The sequence below is a fragment of the Hyperolius riggenbachi genome, chromosome 10 (assembly GCF_040937935.1).
Source record: "Hyperolius riggenbachi isolate aHypRig1 chromosome 10, aHypRig1.pri, whole genome shotgun sequence".
In the NCBI taxonomy this organism is placed as follows: Eukaryota; Metazoa; Chordata; class Amphibia; order Anura; family Hyperoliidae; genus Hyperolius; species Hyperolius riggenbachi.
The window spans coordinates 37,639,515-37,656,763 of NC_090655.1; the positions used below are offsets into that span (position 1 = coordinate 37,639,515).

Consider the following 17,249-nt stretch of genomic DNA (forward strand, 5'->3'; position numbering starts at 1 on the left):
GGGGGAGCCAGCGCAGCACCGAGGGCACCGGGAGAGGAGAGGGGAGGCTCAATAGGACCCGAGCCCTCCCTCTCCTTAGGTAAGTATCTGACTTTTTTTTTTTATTTAATTACGGATTCCCATTAGCTTTAATCCTAGGTGCGTCTTATGGTCTGAAAAATACGGTACTATTTTTCAACAAACCTTGAGTTTCCCTTTGAATAATTCATATAGACATTCCAGTAGAAGTGAATGAAACGTGTCGGGAGTTAATCATACGAAGCAACAGCTATGGTCATTGTGTGAACATACATAAAATGTCACACATGGTAAATACGAAATATTTACATAATTCCCATTCGCAGAGAACATGTCACACCTCATGCCTGGAATATCTCTTGCTAAGGAAAGAGTCCTTCGCTGTACAATGTGACAAGCCGGGGAATGTTTACACACATAAAAAGCGACACTTGCAGGTCACTGCTGGATGAATCCAGAGGAGTTAAATGAGTTTTGACAGGCCGAATAGATGATCTTTACTTGTGATGTTATTTGACAATGTGTTCCAGAGCAAATAGGAAGCATGCAGACGGCAAGCAGACTTTTTTTTATTTCTTTGGGTTTTTTCCTGCATATGTAAACAATGCAAGCAAAGCTGTATTCAACTCAGCTGAGGCGAATGTTAAAGTGAAACTTTATTGAAAGATAGTAGGGGGAAAAAATAAATCATGCATTGCAAAGTGAGAAATGGATTAAAAAATTATTGAATCTGGCCATGTAATTTGTTCAGGTTATTTGATCCACCCTGAGCCTGCGGCTAATTATCTTTACTAATTTGGGCAAAAGACGGAGCTAAAATTACGATAAAAAAGTGTAATTCGTCAGCCAGCAGTAGGTGGAAGACGAATTGCATCTGATTCTCTGCGCCCACATTTTTCTGGTCTGGCATCTTCCCCTCCATATTCAAACAGGCCACTGTGCTTCCCCTGCTAAAGAAATCTTCACTTGACCCTGCTCTGCCATCCAACTACCGACCCAATCTCTCTCCTCCCCTTTGCCTCGAAAATTCTTGAACGCCTGACCCACCAATGCCTGACCAACTTCTTTAATTCCAACTCCCTTCTCGATCCTCTGCAATCTGGTTTTCGCACAGCCCATTCTACAGAAACAGCCCTCACCAAAGTAGTCAATGACCTTGCCCTTTCCAAAGCCAAGTACTCCATCCTGCTCCTCCTGGACCTTTCCTCGGCATTGGACACTGTCGACCACTCCCTCCTCCTCCACTCCCTGAAGCTAATGGGCATTCAGGACCTAGCCTTAGCCTGGATCTCCTCCTACCTCTCCAACCGCTCCTTCACAACATTTTTCAATGGCTCCTCCTCCACTCCTACACCCCTCTCAGTTGGTGTTCCTCAAGGTTCCATCCTAGGACCACTACTGTTCTCACTCTATACTGCCTCAATTGGCAAAATCATCTCCTCCATGGGTTTCAATTACCACCTGCATGCCGATGACACCCAGATACTGTATATCTCCCCACCCCAGATCTCTCCTCCTCTACCATGGACAAAGTCTCCGCCTGCCTCACATCCATTTCCTCCTGGATGGCTGGCAGGTACCTGAAGCTTAATTTGGACAAGACTGAGCTTCTAATATTCCCACCCCGCACAGCTGCACCCCCCCCCCCCCCCCCCGATCTGCACGTCACTATCGAAAATACTACCATCCGCCCTACCTCCCAAGCCCACTGTCTAGGCGTTACTCTGGACTCTGAACTTTACTTTAAACCCCACATCCAAAGTATTGCCAGATCCTGCAACTTCCACCTCCGCAACTTCCACCTCCGCAACATCTCCAAGATCCGCTCCTACCTGTCCCCTGACACCATTAAACTCCTTATCCATGCCCTTGTCATCTCCCGCCTAGACTACTGCAATTCTCTTTTGTCTGGCCTCCCCTCTAACCATACTGCCCCACTTCAATTGGTAATCAATGCGGCAGCCAGACTGATACATTCTTCTCACCGCCTCTACAACTCTGTAAAGCACTACACTGGCTCCCCATCAGCTTTAGGATCAATTTCAAAATCCTGTGCTTGGCCTACAAATCAGTGCACAAGACCTGCCCGACCTACATCTCTGATCTTGTCCACAGGCACATACCAGCCCACCCCCTCCGATCCTCCAATGACCTGCGCCTAGTCGCACCACGCATAACTCAGTCACATGCACGATTGCAGGACTTCACCAGGGCTGCCCCTACTCTCTGGAACTCGCTCCCACCAGCCGTCAGACTCACCCCCACCTTTAATACCTTAAAACAAGATCTCAAGACTCCCCTCTTCACGCTTGCATACCCCCCTACACCAGCACCATAATATGTTCTGTTAGACACCCTCTCAAAAAATGCACCTATTGTCTCCACCCCCACCCTTTAGATTGTAAGCCTCTGGCAGGGCCCTCCTCCCTAATGTTTCCAGCTTGATTATGCAATCTTACTGACAATCACCCTTCCTGTGGACTATAACAGTCTCTATTTTGACCTATGACTCTGTATTGTTATCAAATCATTTGCATGATCTTGTTTTGTTGTGAGTTTCTGTATGTTCTACCTTGTATGTTAACCCATTTATCTATTGTGCAGCGCTGCGTAATATGTTGGCGCTTTATAAATACAATAAATAATAATAACCCCCACTGTACGAAGGTTTGGAGAGGAAATAGTAATCCACACCGCCGGGAACTTTGCCACAGTAAGGTGAGACGTTTTTCGGCTTCACCCTTCTCCCAAATCTCCCGATGCCTTCTTTACACGTATGTCCCCTATAGCAGGGCTTTTCAACCTGTTCACTAATTGGTGGTACTTGAAAATTTTCAGGCGATAAAGGTGGTACAATGTGCCTGCAGAGTAGATTGGGCCCGACCGGGCTCCGCTCTTTCCACCGAGTGAAGGGCCGCTACTGCGCATACACGCACGCCAACAAGAAGATCTTTGGGGGGTCCCAACGCTGGATCCCCGCTACTGAGGAGAAAGGGGGAAGCCTTTTTATGATCCAGAGGCTTCTCTCTCCCGAGGCAAGTACCCCCCCAGGAGCACTTTTTCTCTTAAAGGAACACTTTAAGAAAAGTGTGTGTGTGTGTGTGTGTGTGTGTGTGTGTGTGTGTGTGTGTGTGTGTGTGTGTGTGTGTGTGGGGGGGGGGGGGGGGGGGGGCAGGAAGTATTGGTGGGGAAAGGGGAGGGGGGCAGGAAGTATTGGTGGGGAAAAGGGTCAAAATTAGATTGCTAACCTACAGATTGCATTAGTAGCGAGCAAGGGGGAGCAGAACTTTGTGGAGGACAAGCAGCAGACAGGCAGTTAAGTGTCAGGCAACAGCAAAGTACCACTGGTGGTATGCGTACCACAGGTTGAAAAGCCCTGCCCTATAGTGTGTCTTCAGCTTTCTAGTGCATATTACCAATACACAGAAGCGGAGATCAACACTACAGATTGGAAGGCTACATTGTGATAGCCAGCTGGCCACTATATGCTAGGAATACACAATGAGTTTTTTCGTCAGATTTTCTGGCCGATCGTTTTTCCGATCAATTTCCATTCACTTCTATGATCGATTAGAAAAACAATTTAAATCAGATCGGACCTGTCAGAAATGATGTATAGAGACTATCTGCCAAAAAGCTTATTGTGTGTTCCCAGCATAAAAATCAGCAGGGCGGACCACCCAGCACAAGGGTATTGGAAAGAACACTTAGTCATCGAGAAATGTGCGACAGGGAACTTGAGATAAATGAGTTACATGGAACATTAAAAAAAAAATAATAATAATATTAGGACATCCAGAGCCAACACATTATATAACACATTATATGTTGACCAAAATATGTAATACAGGTGTAGTTGCAAACCCAGGTTGCCATGGCAATCACTGCAATTTGCAGATGAGGAGAATGACCCCGTCCTCACTTGGAACAAAATGATTTGTCCAGGTGCTATGGTTGGACGCCAAAAAAACATAAGTTATGAGTACATGAAATTTCAACCTCTCTACAGAGGGAATCAGGTGGTGCCCAATACATGATTTCAAAAGATTAAAAACAGGTTAAAACGGAGTGTAAGCATTGGTTTAACCTTCAAACAAGACACAAACAACAGTGATAAAAAAAAGTTTATCGATAGACTCCTGGTGATTCTGGGTAGTCAGACAACTCATTTCTCGAGACTGTACCTACTTCTTCAGGTAATAAAAGCACCTCTAGAATAAGGACTTGCAGCAGCAGGGTAATTTTTGAAAATGACAAACAAATTAGCTTTTGCCTTTGTAGGCAACTGTCCTGGCCCCTATCCAGAAATTGTGTGCAATGGCTAATTGCAGGACTCGATTCCTTGGAAATAAATTCCCTTCAGAAAGGAATTGCACCTCAATGAATAACTATGTCAAGGTCATCAAGTTTGCAGATGACATCACCATCTCTGGCCTTATAGACTAGAGCAATGAACAAGTATATCGTCAAGAGATCGAGAATATCTGCAACTAGTGCAAGGCAAACAAGCTTGTCCTAAACATGGCTAAAACTACAGAACTGATCATCATGCCAGAGGCACTTGGCTGAGTCATAGACGCATGCTGCTGTGTACTCCATTCCTTAATGCCCGATGAAGCAGGGTCATACCTGCGAAACCCGTTGCTTTGAACCCTTGGAGTGTATAAATAAATCTAAAGGCAATCAAGGATCTATCGCAAAAGTAGATTAAATAAACATGGATATGGGGCCTGCCAGCACGGCCTCCGGCTCCAAGGTAATTGTACAAATCTATCAATCTGCCACTAACACAACCAGTTAATAGTAACTCAGTTAAAGACAAAGAATTTTGGTCTCACGTGTAATATAAACATACAAATACTTTATTATCTCATAAAAGGGGAATGGGATAGGGACATAGATTTAAAATTAGGGAAGGGATGTTGCGGAGTCAATAATAACAATATTCATGGCCGGCCATACAATCATGACACATCACTCACTCCAAGCATACCAAAAACCCCTGTATCTAGCCTAATGGGTCTCAGCGCTGAGGTAATTTGCATAGAGAAAATGCAGCATGAAGCAATATCATCATTCTCAATGTGTGCGTTCAAATAATTAGCTATTGTCCATGCAGAGGATCCAGCAGGAATGATAGCAATGGATGGTACTGATTAATAGCATTTATCATATAAGGGCATGCAAGGCACGATACATTTCGTTAGTATGGCTCCAATAGGCTTCAATAGGCAGCATACAGCCATGCATGAAAAGATAGAGGTATAGAGGTATGATGACTCTCCTCAAATAGGCTTTTAGCAAGTATCCACAAGCAGTAAAAGCGCATGCATGTCATAGCAAAACAGGATGGATCTCACCAGTCTGGAAGCAAGTTTCCACAGCGCTGTTTAATTTGCTCATAGGCTGAGCGGGTAGGTAGTCTTTTTGTCGTTGGGGGCCCTCTAGATAGAGGGGTTTTTGGTATGCTTGGAGTGAGTGATGTGTCATGATTGTATGGCCGGCCATGAATATTGTTATTTTTGACTCCGCAACATCCCTTCCCTAATTTTAAATCTATGTCCCTATCCCATTCCCCTTCTATGAGATAATAAAGTATTTGTATGTTTATATTACACGTCAGACCAAAATTCTCTCTCTTTAACTGTATAAATATATCTGTTTGTTGATATATCAACCTTTTTCTGTGTCTGCTTGGAGGTGGAAACTCCACCACTGCTTCCCCGGTTTTATAAGTTTTAGCTACTTTTATTCTTTTGGTGCCTCTGTTCATTCCTACATATCACTACCCATTGTGCTACTACTGTATATCTGTCTATTGTACTACTGAGCTTGATTGTGCCAAAAATACCGTAATTCCATGTCCAAACCCTCTGTACCTGGCGAATAAACCTAATTCTGATTGTCTTAGAACATTAGGTGGAAATCTATTAGTGTATGGCCAGCTTTACATGTTTCCTTAACCATCTTAGCGGTATGGACGAGCTCAGCTCGTCCATCACCGCCGATGGCTGCCGCTCAGGCCCTGCTGGGCCGATTTTGTTCAAATAAAGAGCAGCACACGCAGCCGGCACTTTGCCAGCCACGTGTGCTGCCCGATCGCCGCCGCTCTGCGGCGATTCGCCGCGAGCAGCGGCGAAAGAGGGTCCCCCCAGCCGCCTGAGCCCAGCGTAGCTGGAACAAAAATTTCCGGCCAGCGCTAAGGGCTGGATCGGAGGCGGCTGACGTCAGGACGTCGGCTGACGTCCATGACGTCACTCCGCTCGTCGCTATGGCGACGATCTAAGCAAAACAAGGAAGGCCGCTCATTGCGGCCTTCCTTGTTTATTCTGGGCGCCGGAGGCGATCGGAAGAACGCCTCCGGAGCGCCCTCTAGTGGGCTTTCATGCAGCCAACTTTCAGTTGGCTGCATGAAATAGTTTTTTTTTAATTTAAAAAAAACCCTCCCGCAGCCGCCCTGGCGATCTTAATAGAACGCCAGGGTGGTTAATGACAAAGCTCCAAACAGTGAAGCAGACACAGGTGTAACTCCCAGAAGAAGATAACAGAAGGCATTAGAATATTAGAATAGTGAATCACTTACTTTTTGAATCTTTGCACAATTCCACGTTCGTTGTTCTTTATTTCATGCATCATTTTCTGAAGCTGCCTATGTAAGAGGAAATAGAAACTATTAAGTGCTACTGAATTTCAGGATCTTAGAGAAATGTAACATTAACATACTGTATGTAATCATTCACAAACTTTATAATAACAATAAGAAAACCTTAAAGTGAACCCGAGGCGAGAGGGATACAGAGGCTGACATTTTTATTTCCTTGTGAACAATGCCAGTTGCCTCGCAGCCCTGTTGATCTTCTGGGACAAGTAGTGCGAGTCAGCCAGCCCTGCTGGGCCGATTTACATAATTTTTTTTTCAAACACGCAGCTAGCACTTTGCTAGCTGCGTGTTTGGTCTGATCGCCGCCGCCCGCCGCCAATGCGCCTCTACCCGCCGCTATACAGGCCGTGTCCCCCCCCCCCCCCCGCATACCCCTTGCGCAGCCTTGGGGTGGATCGGGATTCTCTGTGACGTCACGACGTCACTCCGTTCGTCGCCGTGGCGACGGGGGAAGCCCTCAAGGAAATCCCGTTCAGAATGGGATTTCATTATGGGACGCCGCAGGGAGGGGGGAAGCATGTAGCAAGCGCTAGGCTAGCAACATGCTTCAAAAAAAAAAAAAAAAGTTGAAAAAAAACCCTCCCGCGGCCGCGCGCCGCACATATCATACCGCCAGGGAGGTTAATAAATATGACACCCTCCATATCCCTCTTACCTTTGTTCCCTTTAACCTTCTGCCAACCGCGTCACGCCGATGGACGTGGGCGCAGCAGCAGCCCCAGGACCGCCTAACGCCGATTGGCGTAAAGTCCTGGGGCTCTGTTTTGCAGGAGATTGCGAGCTGGCTGCGCGCGCACCTCCTGCTCGGCAGGCGGAGCGGAGCTCCGCCTTCAGTCTCCGAGTGGCGATAGCCGCTTGGGGGACTGTTAGACGGTGTAATCGCCGTCTAATTAGTGGTACAGCCCTGCAATCAGCAGCAGCGCTGTACTGGAGACAGTCGTGTGACACGGCTGTCCCCTCCATATGCTGGGCAGTGATCGGCTGTCATAGGCTGAAGCCGGGGGGGGGGGGGGGGAATCAAACCCCACCAACAGACAGCTCTGTTGGTGGGGAGAAAAGAGGGGGGAAATCACTTGTGTGCTGTGTGGTGTGGCCCTGCAGCTTGGCCTTAAAGCTGCAGTGGCCAATTTAATAAAAAAAGTGCCTGGTCTTTAGGGGGGTTTAACACTGCAGTCCTCAAGTGGTTTAAGAGTAACTGTCGGGCATAAAATAAAAAAATCAATTCTTTACTTTTATCCGGTACACAATAAGGATGCTAACCAGGCAATCCAAAAGTTAAAAAAAATCACGCTTTGTCTTCTCCATAAAACATTATTCCTCAGTTTCCCGGACTCTTATTTGGTTCATCGGCTGCACAAAAGAAGTTGCGGGGCATGCTGGGTTTTCTTTTTTTCTTCTTTACATTCCCCTCAGACTTAACTAATACAGCCCGATTGGCTGAAGCCTCTTTCCCTCCTGTTTTCCCACCCACACCTCTGTTCCTCTCTGGCCAATATTTCTCAATGCACTTTCTACTGCAGAGCTGGGTGGGAGTGTCTGAAGACAGAGTAAGGGAAGAAATTACATCAGTATTGGCTTCAAGATAGACACAGACAAAATGGAAACTACTAAGGAGGATTGATTTTCTCTTTTTTTTTACTATAGCAAAATCACTAAAATCAAAAACGTGAACAGAGCAATACATATGCTAAGTATTTATCTACTTATATATGTGTTTTTTTCTGAGATAGTATGGCTGACAGCTCCACTTTAAGTATACATTTCACTCAGCGGCGGCTCAGCAAGCAGTTACTGGGCAGCATCAAGCAGTGGCGAGAGTTCGACTGTCTTCACTGCCTATCAGCTGCTCATGGAAAAGGGCTCTGGCCCTTAGATATCGACAACCATGCTACAACTTCACGTTTAGTTTAATTTCTCAAATGGTACCTGATTAGGATAGGGTGCATTATTAGCATTATGTGCATTACACAGTTTGCTTAAAATGCATTATTCATTAGCCAGCTAGATTGTCCATAGATGTGATCATTTTAAAGAAGCAGTCGTTGAACAATCACGATTTGCAGGCGCGTGGCCAATATCAGCAATTCATTCAGAGAGGCTGGGTAATAACAACCATGCGTGACCTATAACTCAAGCCTGAGCCACATTCATGAAGAACACCTGGAGCCACCTCACAAGCAGGAAACGTATTTAGGGAAATGAAAGCAAAATGCGTTCTGACATTCACTAATATAACTGCTATCGAACTGGTGTGAATTTCAAAGAAAGACCCACATTGCAAAATACAGCGCTGTTTTTTTTTTGTTTCTGAATAGACTCCCACATTATCTTTTCTCACTTTCAATCAAATCTTCTGGAGTTTCATTTTTATACATTTCAAGTTTCCAGAAGTATTAGAGAATCATGTGATCAGACATTCAAAACTGGAGAGAAAAAAGAGACTTTGAACTTGTGATGCAGGATTTCAACCACACTTAGCAAAGGAGGAGCTCATACCTGTTACAGTGCAGCCACTGGGCACAAATCATTATTGACCTGAAGAAGCAGGATCATCGTGCGAAACGCGTTGCCATATTTTATAATAAAATGGCCCTGATTTACTAAGGTTTTTCTAGGTAGCAATACAATGGAGAACACAAGCAATCCTGGGAACTCTGCTGACAAAGTACATAGTGAAGGATGTGTCTCAGTACAGATAGTCAATGAGATGCAAATACTTCCAAATTGATAAGATTATGAAGATTTTGTATGTAAATATACACAACTTGAAAGTAGACCAATCAAATACCACCGTAATGGGACTTAATTGGTCCACTTTCAGATTGCCGTTCATCCGCAACTGGCCCCGGAAAGTCCTCAGGTCCGGGGCGAACTGCGCATGCACGGCTAGGATGCACTGCCACCACTTTCACGTCAGCGGGAGCACTCTGCGCCTGTGAAGTACTACTACTACTACTACGAGCGAGATGAGGAAGCGTACCTGGCTGGACTGCACCTGCACTGACTGGCCTCAACTGGAGGATTTTCCCGGGACCAGTTGCAGACGAATGGGGAGTTGGGAAAGGACGGCGTGCGAGTGATCAGGCCGGAGGGGGCTGGAGGAAGCCCCAGGTATGCAGATTTTTTTTTACTGTGGCCCCATCTCAGGTACACTTTAAGTGTCTCAGGCCACTTTTACACGGCACAAGTAAGTCGGTAAGCTGCATGGGAGCAGCTAGCACTCGGCACAGGCAGTTCAGAGGCAGCCACTGCACTCATATGAGCCACATATGAACCCAGCTGCATGCAAGACGCCACACAAGGCACTTTCTTGCTGCTGGGTACCTGCATTACAAACGATGCCATTCGGCTGCATTAATTGCGACAGATGGGAGGCTGAGCTGCCAAACACGGTTGTGGGAAAGTGGCCTTAATGGAGAAAGATGTGGGCCAGAGGCAAGGCCAGATCTATACTTTACGTGCCCCTAGGCCAAGTATGTTTTGGCTCCTCCATGTGCAGCAGTGCCCCTCCCATTCCATGTGCAGCCACCTCTTCCACATGTATCATCCATGTACAGCAGTCTCTCTCTTCCGTGAACAGCTCTCTTAGGGATCACTTTTCCTTTTTCATGTGTTCCCCATTTGCAGACTCCTTTTTCATATGTAGAAACCCTCCTTTTTCATGTTCAGACGCCCCCTTGGACAGCATCTGCCTAAGGCCCGGACCTTTGTGGCCTTTCCAGAAATCAGCACTGGCAAGAGGTAACCAAGTACTAGAGAAATAAATGTTTACTAGCAGCCCCGCGGCGTAGCATACGCCGCATAAAGAAGGTAGCGGGCAGGAAGAGGGTATTGGGCACAGCGGCGGGGGGGGGGGGGACCCCCCTCCCCCACCTGGGTCCCGCATCTGTGCTCCCCCTCTAGCTTAACCACTTCACAACTGACGGGTTTTACCCCTTGAGCACCAGAGCAATTTTCACCTTTCAGCGCTCCTTCCATTCATTCGTCTAAAACTTTACCATTACTTATCGCAATGAAATGAAGTATATCTTGTTTGTTTTTTTTGCCACCAATTAGGCTTTCTTTAGGTGGGACATTATGCCAAGAATTATTTTATTCTAAATATGTTTTAATGGGAAAATAGGAAAAAAATGTGGGAATTTTTTTTTTCAGTTTTTGGCCATTATAGTTTTTAAATAATGCATGCTACTGTAATTAAAACCCATGAAATATATTTGCCCATTTGTCCCGGTTATTACACCGTTTAAATTATGTCCCTATCACAATGTTTGGCGCCCATCCCTAATTACAAGCCCATAGTTTATAAAGTAACAGTGTTATACCCTCTTCACATAAATATTTAAAGAGTTCAGTCCCTAAGGTAACTATTTATGTATTTTTTTAATTGTAATTTTTTTTCTTTTTATTACAAAAAAAACCAACAAAAAAAATGGGGAATGTGGGAGGTAATGAGTTAATTTATAATATAACACTATATATGAAAAATGTTTTGGGTGTAGTTTTACTATTTGGCCACAAGATGGCCACAGTAATTTTTTGTGCAAGCGTCCTGTAAGCGTAGGAAGTCTGCTTACAGGAAGTGCAATGAGGCTGGGAAACTTTTTTTTTTTCAAAATAATCACGCTGCTTTTCATAGAAGCAGCCGATCATTGCTGAGGGGTTTAGATCGACTAACGGGAACGTTTTTTTCCCATTCATTGATCTCCAGGCGAGCGGGCGGCTGCATGCACGAGCACGGGAGCGCAGACAGCGGCGGGGGTGCTTGTATCTATGCCCCTGGTGAGGAAAGGGTGTTAAAAGGGGCGTAGATACACGCACCCGCGTTGGTAAAGTGGTTAAGTTCAGCAGCAGCTGCCGCTATTAGTAAGAGGCAGCGGGCAGGGATGACTCACCTCTTCCGCGTTCCAGCGTGCGTTCCACTGTCGTCACTTCCTGCAATGCCGCCCACTGTATTGTAAGTGGTCGGCATAGCAGGAAGTGAGGACAGTGGAATGCACGCTGGAACGTGGAGGCGAGTCATTCCCACCCACTGCCTCTTACTAATAGCGGCGGCTGCTTCTATACTTAAGCTAGAGGGGGAGCGCAGATGAAGGATCCAGGTGAGGGGGGGGGGGGGGGCGACCCCCACCCCGCCGCTGTGCCCAATACCCCTTCCTGCCCGCTACCCTCTCCAGCTCGGCGGCAAGTGTAGGACCGCCCCTGGGGGCAGGGCGCTACTACTTCTTGCTTGGACCGCCCCTGGGGGCAGGGCGCTACTACTTCTTGCTTGAAGTTTGAGGCACGTAGCCCAATATATATAGATTGAAGGTTGTGCTAGACCGTAATTCCACTTTAAAAGACAAGTGTACACATTAACAAAAGAAAAGAAGGAATGAAAACTATTTACAAGGTTGGTTATTTCCCTATCGCCCCTGAACTTATCACCATGCACCTTAGAAGTGAATTATTCTACATTTACTTTCCTAATGTAAATATAGGATATGCAAAAAAGTAAAAAAAAAACAAACAAAAAAACCCAGAGAGTAAACGATAAGGCCCGATTCACATTAGCGTTAAAAAGCGGACCGCAAGTGAAATGGAACGAATACTGTTCAAACGGATTGCTTTAGGTTTGCTTTAAGCCCAGCACGGTCCACCTTGATTTGCTGTCATGAAACGAATATGGTAATACCTTGTTTATTGAGACCGTTTTAATAACTGTAATAAATTCTCATTTATACATATGAGCCAAGAGTTTCCGTTATTAGACCAGGCACATCGCCATGACTCTGATCATTCCTGTCTGTACAGGTCTATGATAAACAGTCCACAATGGATGGATTGTGGCTGCATGTTGGTACTGCACACAAACATAGCCCGCCAAACACTAATCTCCCGCTATGCCCGCTGCCTTATAATGGAATAGACGTCAGCTTTCCCAAGTACAAATATTTTCAGAGGAAACATGAGCTTTTGTTCAGTTTCAAAGCTTTTATTATTCTGTACCTGTTCCACAAGCAGGATTTGCTGTTGTCACAAACAGTACCCAGACTTCAAAACATTACTGTTAAAAGCTACGTACTGGTACATTATTTTTATTATTGATTTTTGTATTGTCATCTGCTTGCAAACATTTCACCCCATGGTGACAGTTATAGACAAAATATGCAGTTATAAGGCATGCCCCATAAAAAGTGCCTACAGATCATATAAAAAAGGTATGTACAACTACAAGTTGCAACAGCAGATTGCCGGCGATCGGTTACCGTTGCAAAACCTGTCAGTGGCCCCAGGCCTTGCCGTCAGTTGATTGAGTAGCAACAATACTTAAAGGGAACCTAAACAGAGAAAGATATGGATTTTCCCTTTTAAAATAATACCAGTTTCCTGACTCTCCTGCTGATCCTGTGTCTCTAATACATTTAGCCACAGCCCCTGAACAAGCATGCAGATCAGGTGCTCTGACTGAAGTCAGACTGGATTAGCTGCATGCTTGTTTTAGGTCTGTTGCTCAGCCACTGCTGCAGTCAAAGAGATCAGCAGGACTGCCAGGCAACTGGTATTGTTTAACAGCAAACATCCATATCCCTTCTCAGTTTAGGTTCCCTTTAAAAAGAACCTGAGGTGTGAATCTATGGAAGCTGCCATATACATTTCCTTTTAAACAATACCAGTTGCCTGGCAGCCCTGCTGATCTTTCTGGTCAGTAGGGTCCAAATCACCCACCTGAAACGAGCATGCAGCCAATCCAGTCAGATTTGACAGACATCTGATCTGCATGCTTGTTCAGGGTCTATGGCTCAAAGTAATAGAGGCAGAGGTTCAGCAGGCCAGCCAGGCAATGTGCATTACTTAAAAGGAAATAAACATGACAGCTTCCATATCTCTCTCACCTCAGGTTCGCTGCTGTAAGAATTCTGACCTATTACAACCTTGTTTTGTGTATAACAACAAGCCTTGCTGGAAGAATCTAAGATTTACTAAGTTTTCGTCAAAACTAATTTTTTTCCCACTTGCTCAAATCATCATAAATACAAGCCAGTTTCCCTTATCAGATAATCATATTAAAATACCTTATATACTCGCGTATAAGCCTAATGTTTCAGGGAAAAGTGTGCTTAAAAATTACCCCCTCGGCTTATATGCGAGTCAGTTGAGCTGAACAGATGGTGGAGCAGGTTTTGTTACTGACAGAGGAGTGTAAGGATTGTGCGCTAGTGATCCTACTCTTGCCAGCTGCCTCCCTGCTGTGTCCGTGCCCCCCCATCCCCTGCAACATGTGTGCAGAATGTGCTTCTCAGGACTACCTGTGTCCCCTGGCTTGTGGAGTGGAACATGCAAGCAACGTGTCAGCGGTGCAATGATTGGGGATTCTTCCTTTGTGGCAATCACTGTGTCTCATATCTATGATGCCATCGTACTCCATAGTGGAGTCTTGAGACACAGCTGTATCATCCTTGGGGCACATCTGGCTATGGGGTGGAAGGGTGACTTGTACTGGAGGCACATCTGGATACTGTGGAGGGGGCTATACTTTGAAGAAAGCTTATACGCGAGTCACTTTTTCCTGGTTTCTGAGGGAAAAGTGGGTGCTTCGGCTTATATGCGGGTCGGCTTACATGCAAGTATATACGGTACACACTTTTGCAACTCCAGTGCTTTTCAGCACTGTGCACAGTATAGAGGGAATGCACAGCAATTCCTTATTGAACATTATGCATGTTGCACAATAACACAACATATAAGTGAACGTGAATGAACTGCCCATAACTCTCCATAGGCATGTTCACATCTCTATCCTGCAATGAACTGCATTCTCTCAATGTGCTGTTTGCAGCATGCTTATGAAAAATATGTGCAAAATACCATGTAGTTACCATAGAAATTCAAGCAGTGACATAACGTGCGTTTTATTGCGCACAGCATGCCTTGCAATACATATTATATCAAGCAGGTTGTGCAATAAGTGTAGCAAAGAGACCTTATTTATAATACATTGAAAATCAGCTTCAGCGTCTGGCTCTTCTGAATAATAGGCGCAAATTAAATAGAGCAATCTTCAAAGAGTCATCGTTCTACGGAAGCCCCTCCCCACCATGCACTTTCTGCAGTCCATGCAGTTGTTGCATGCCTCCCAACTTTTGAAGCCAGGGAAAAAAAAAGGGACACTAAGACACGCCCCTGCCACACCTTTAGCCACGCCCTAATTTTACATGCACTGATCCCCTCTCCCTTCCCCATACAGCTCCCTAGTGACTAGTGCATACGTTATATATTTAAAACTGTAGGATCCTTCTCCAGCACACCATTCCAGTGCAGGGTCCATCTTTATCTCCTGTCTCGGAGTATGGTTGTAAACAAATGAATCCACACTGGGTGCGTTTGTGACTTTAGGATTGCGTTAAGTCCAGCTTTATCCTGCTTCATGGGTGGTACGGTGGCATATATGGATAGCACTAACGCCTTTTAGGGTTGGGTCCCTGGGGCTTATCACTGAGGGAGTGCAGTGATTGGCCCCAATGATGAAACTGTGGTCTTGCCCACAAGACCATCGGCTCCAGTTAAGAAAGTGGGCAGACAGTGGCCATGATTGGCGGTTCTAGCGCAGCACCACATCAACCGACTGGTAGATTGCTTGCCTGTTTAAGTCTATGTGCGGCTACTTCTGCACCAGCTAATCCGGAGCAGCATGCACCATACTGGCTGCACAGAATTCCATGCAACAGGGGAACAGAGAAGGAGGAGGAGACAGGGGGATACAGGAGGACAGAGGAGGAAGAAACGGGGATACAGGAGGAGGACAGAGGAGGAGGAGACAGGGGGATACAGGAGGACAGAGGAGGAAGAGACGGGGATACAGGAGGACAGAGAAGGAAGAGACGGGGATAGAGGAGGACAGAGGAGGAAGAGACGGGGATACAGGAAGAGGACAGAGGAGGAGGAGACAGGGGGATACAGGAGGACAGAGGAGGATATAAGGAGGTACATGGAAGGCCGAAGGGGGACATAATAAATCAGGGGGAAATGTCCATAAGACATCCCGCACCATGAGCGCACCAGGTTTAGTATATTTTTTCCCTGGTTTTGGTCCTGTGAACCCAGGTGCATCTTATGGTCCGGAGCATCTTCTAATCCTAAAAATACTATATCTTGCAGTATGGCCACTTTATAATTCTTAGTGTATATAGATATACAGTATACACACACGCACTTAAACCCCTCACTTAACCCCCCCCAATTCCTTGAGGCTAGGTGCACACATAGCAGAAATGCTAGCGTTGGGTAAACCGCTGCGATTTTGCCGCTAATGGAAGTCTATGGGCCGCAGGAAAATGCATATAAAAACGCATATGGGTTTTCTATGCACTTTCAAACCTGTGTTTTTAAAATGGCTGGTTTTGTTGCATAATATTCACAGACGCATCAAAAACGCACATAGTGAAAGTCAATGGAAACGCAATGGTATACGCATTTTAACCACTTGCCGACCGCACGCTTATACCGTGCGTCGGCAAAGTGGCAGCTGCAGGACCAGCGATGCAGTACTGCGTCGCCAGCTGCAGGCTGATTAATCAGGAAGCAGCCGCTCGCGCGAGCGGCTGCTTCCTGTCAATTCACGGCGGGGGGCTCCGTGAATAGCCTGCGGGCCGCCGATGGCGGCTCGCAGGCTAAATGTAAACACAAGCGGAAATAATCCGCTTTGTTTACATTGTACGGCGCTGCTGCGCAGCAGCGCCGTAAGGCAGATCGGCGATCCCCGGCCAATCAGCAGCCGGGGATCGCCGCCATGTGACAGGGGACGTCCTGTCACTGGCTGCACAGGACGGATAGCGTCCTGTGCAGCCCGGATCACTGGGGGGACAGGTAGGAGAGGGAGGGGGAGGGAATGTCGCCGCAAAGGGGGGCTTTGAGGTGCCCCCCCCCCGCAACATGCCACCAGCAGGAGCGATCAGACCCCCCCTGCACATCATCCCCATAGGGGGGAAAAAAGGGGGGCGATCTGATCGCTCTGCGTGCCTTCTGATCTGTGCTGGGGGCTGCAGAGCCCACCCAGCACAGCTCACAGAATACAGCGCTGGTCCTTAAGGGGGGGTAAAGGGTGGGTCCTCAAGTGGTTAATAAGCGTTTTCCCCCAAAATAATTTTTTTGCTGCATTTCCGCTGCCTGTTGTCCTTCTAGTGATTTGCATCAATGGAAATATAAAACGCATGGAAAATGCATACAAAACGCATATGCGTTGTATATGCGAACCGCAAATGCATTAAAACGCACGCAAAATTCTTGAAAAACGCATCACAAACGCACCAAAAACACAGTAAAAACGCACACATTATTGACATAAAACATGACATGAAATGCAGCCTTCACGTTATGTTAGGTGTGCATCCAGCCTTAGATTTTAGCTCGCAAGGGCAAGGTTCTCCCACCCTTTTGTGTCTTGGAATTTGCTACACATTTTATTCATATAAAACTTGTCATTGTAATTACCAACTCTGTATTTTGTACCAACTCTGTATTTTGTACATTGGTATATACCATGGTCTGCATTGTTCTGTACCCCACGTTTCTGTACAGCGCCACAGAATATGTT

The 17,249-nt window shown here is 46.1% G+C and overlaps 1 protein-coding gene across 7 annotated transcripts in view; it reads right to left on the reverse strand.

The window, feature by feature from the left end:
* Positions 1–17,249, reverse strand: part of BLNK (B cell linker) — a 319,789-nt gene that overhangs the window by 98,560 nt on the left and 203,980 nt on the right. For all 7 annotated transcript variants that reach the window (XM_068258679.1, XM_068258680.1, XM_068258681.1 and 4 more), the window contains one exon: positions 6,602–6,667. In XM_068258679.1, coding sequence (XP_068114780.1) covers positions 6,602–6,667 — 66 coding nt within the window. The remainder of the gene's footprint in view (positions 1–6,601; positions 6,668–17,249) is intronic.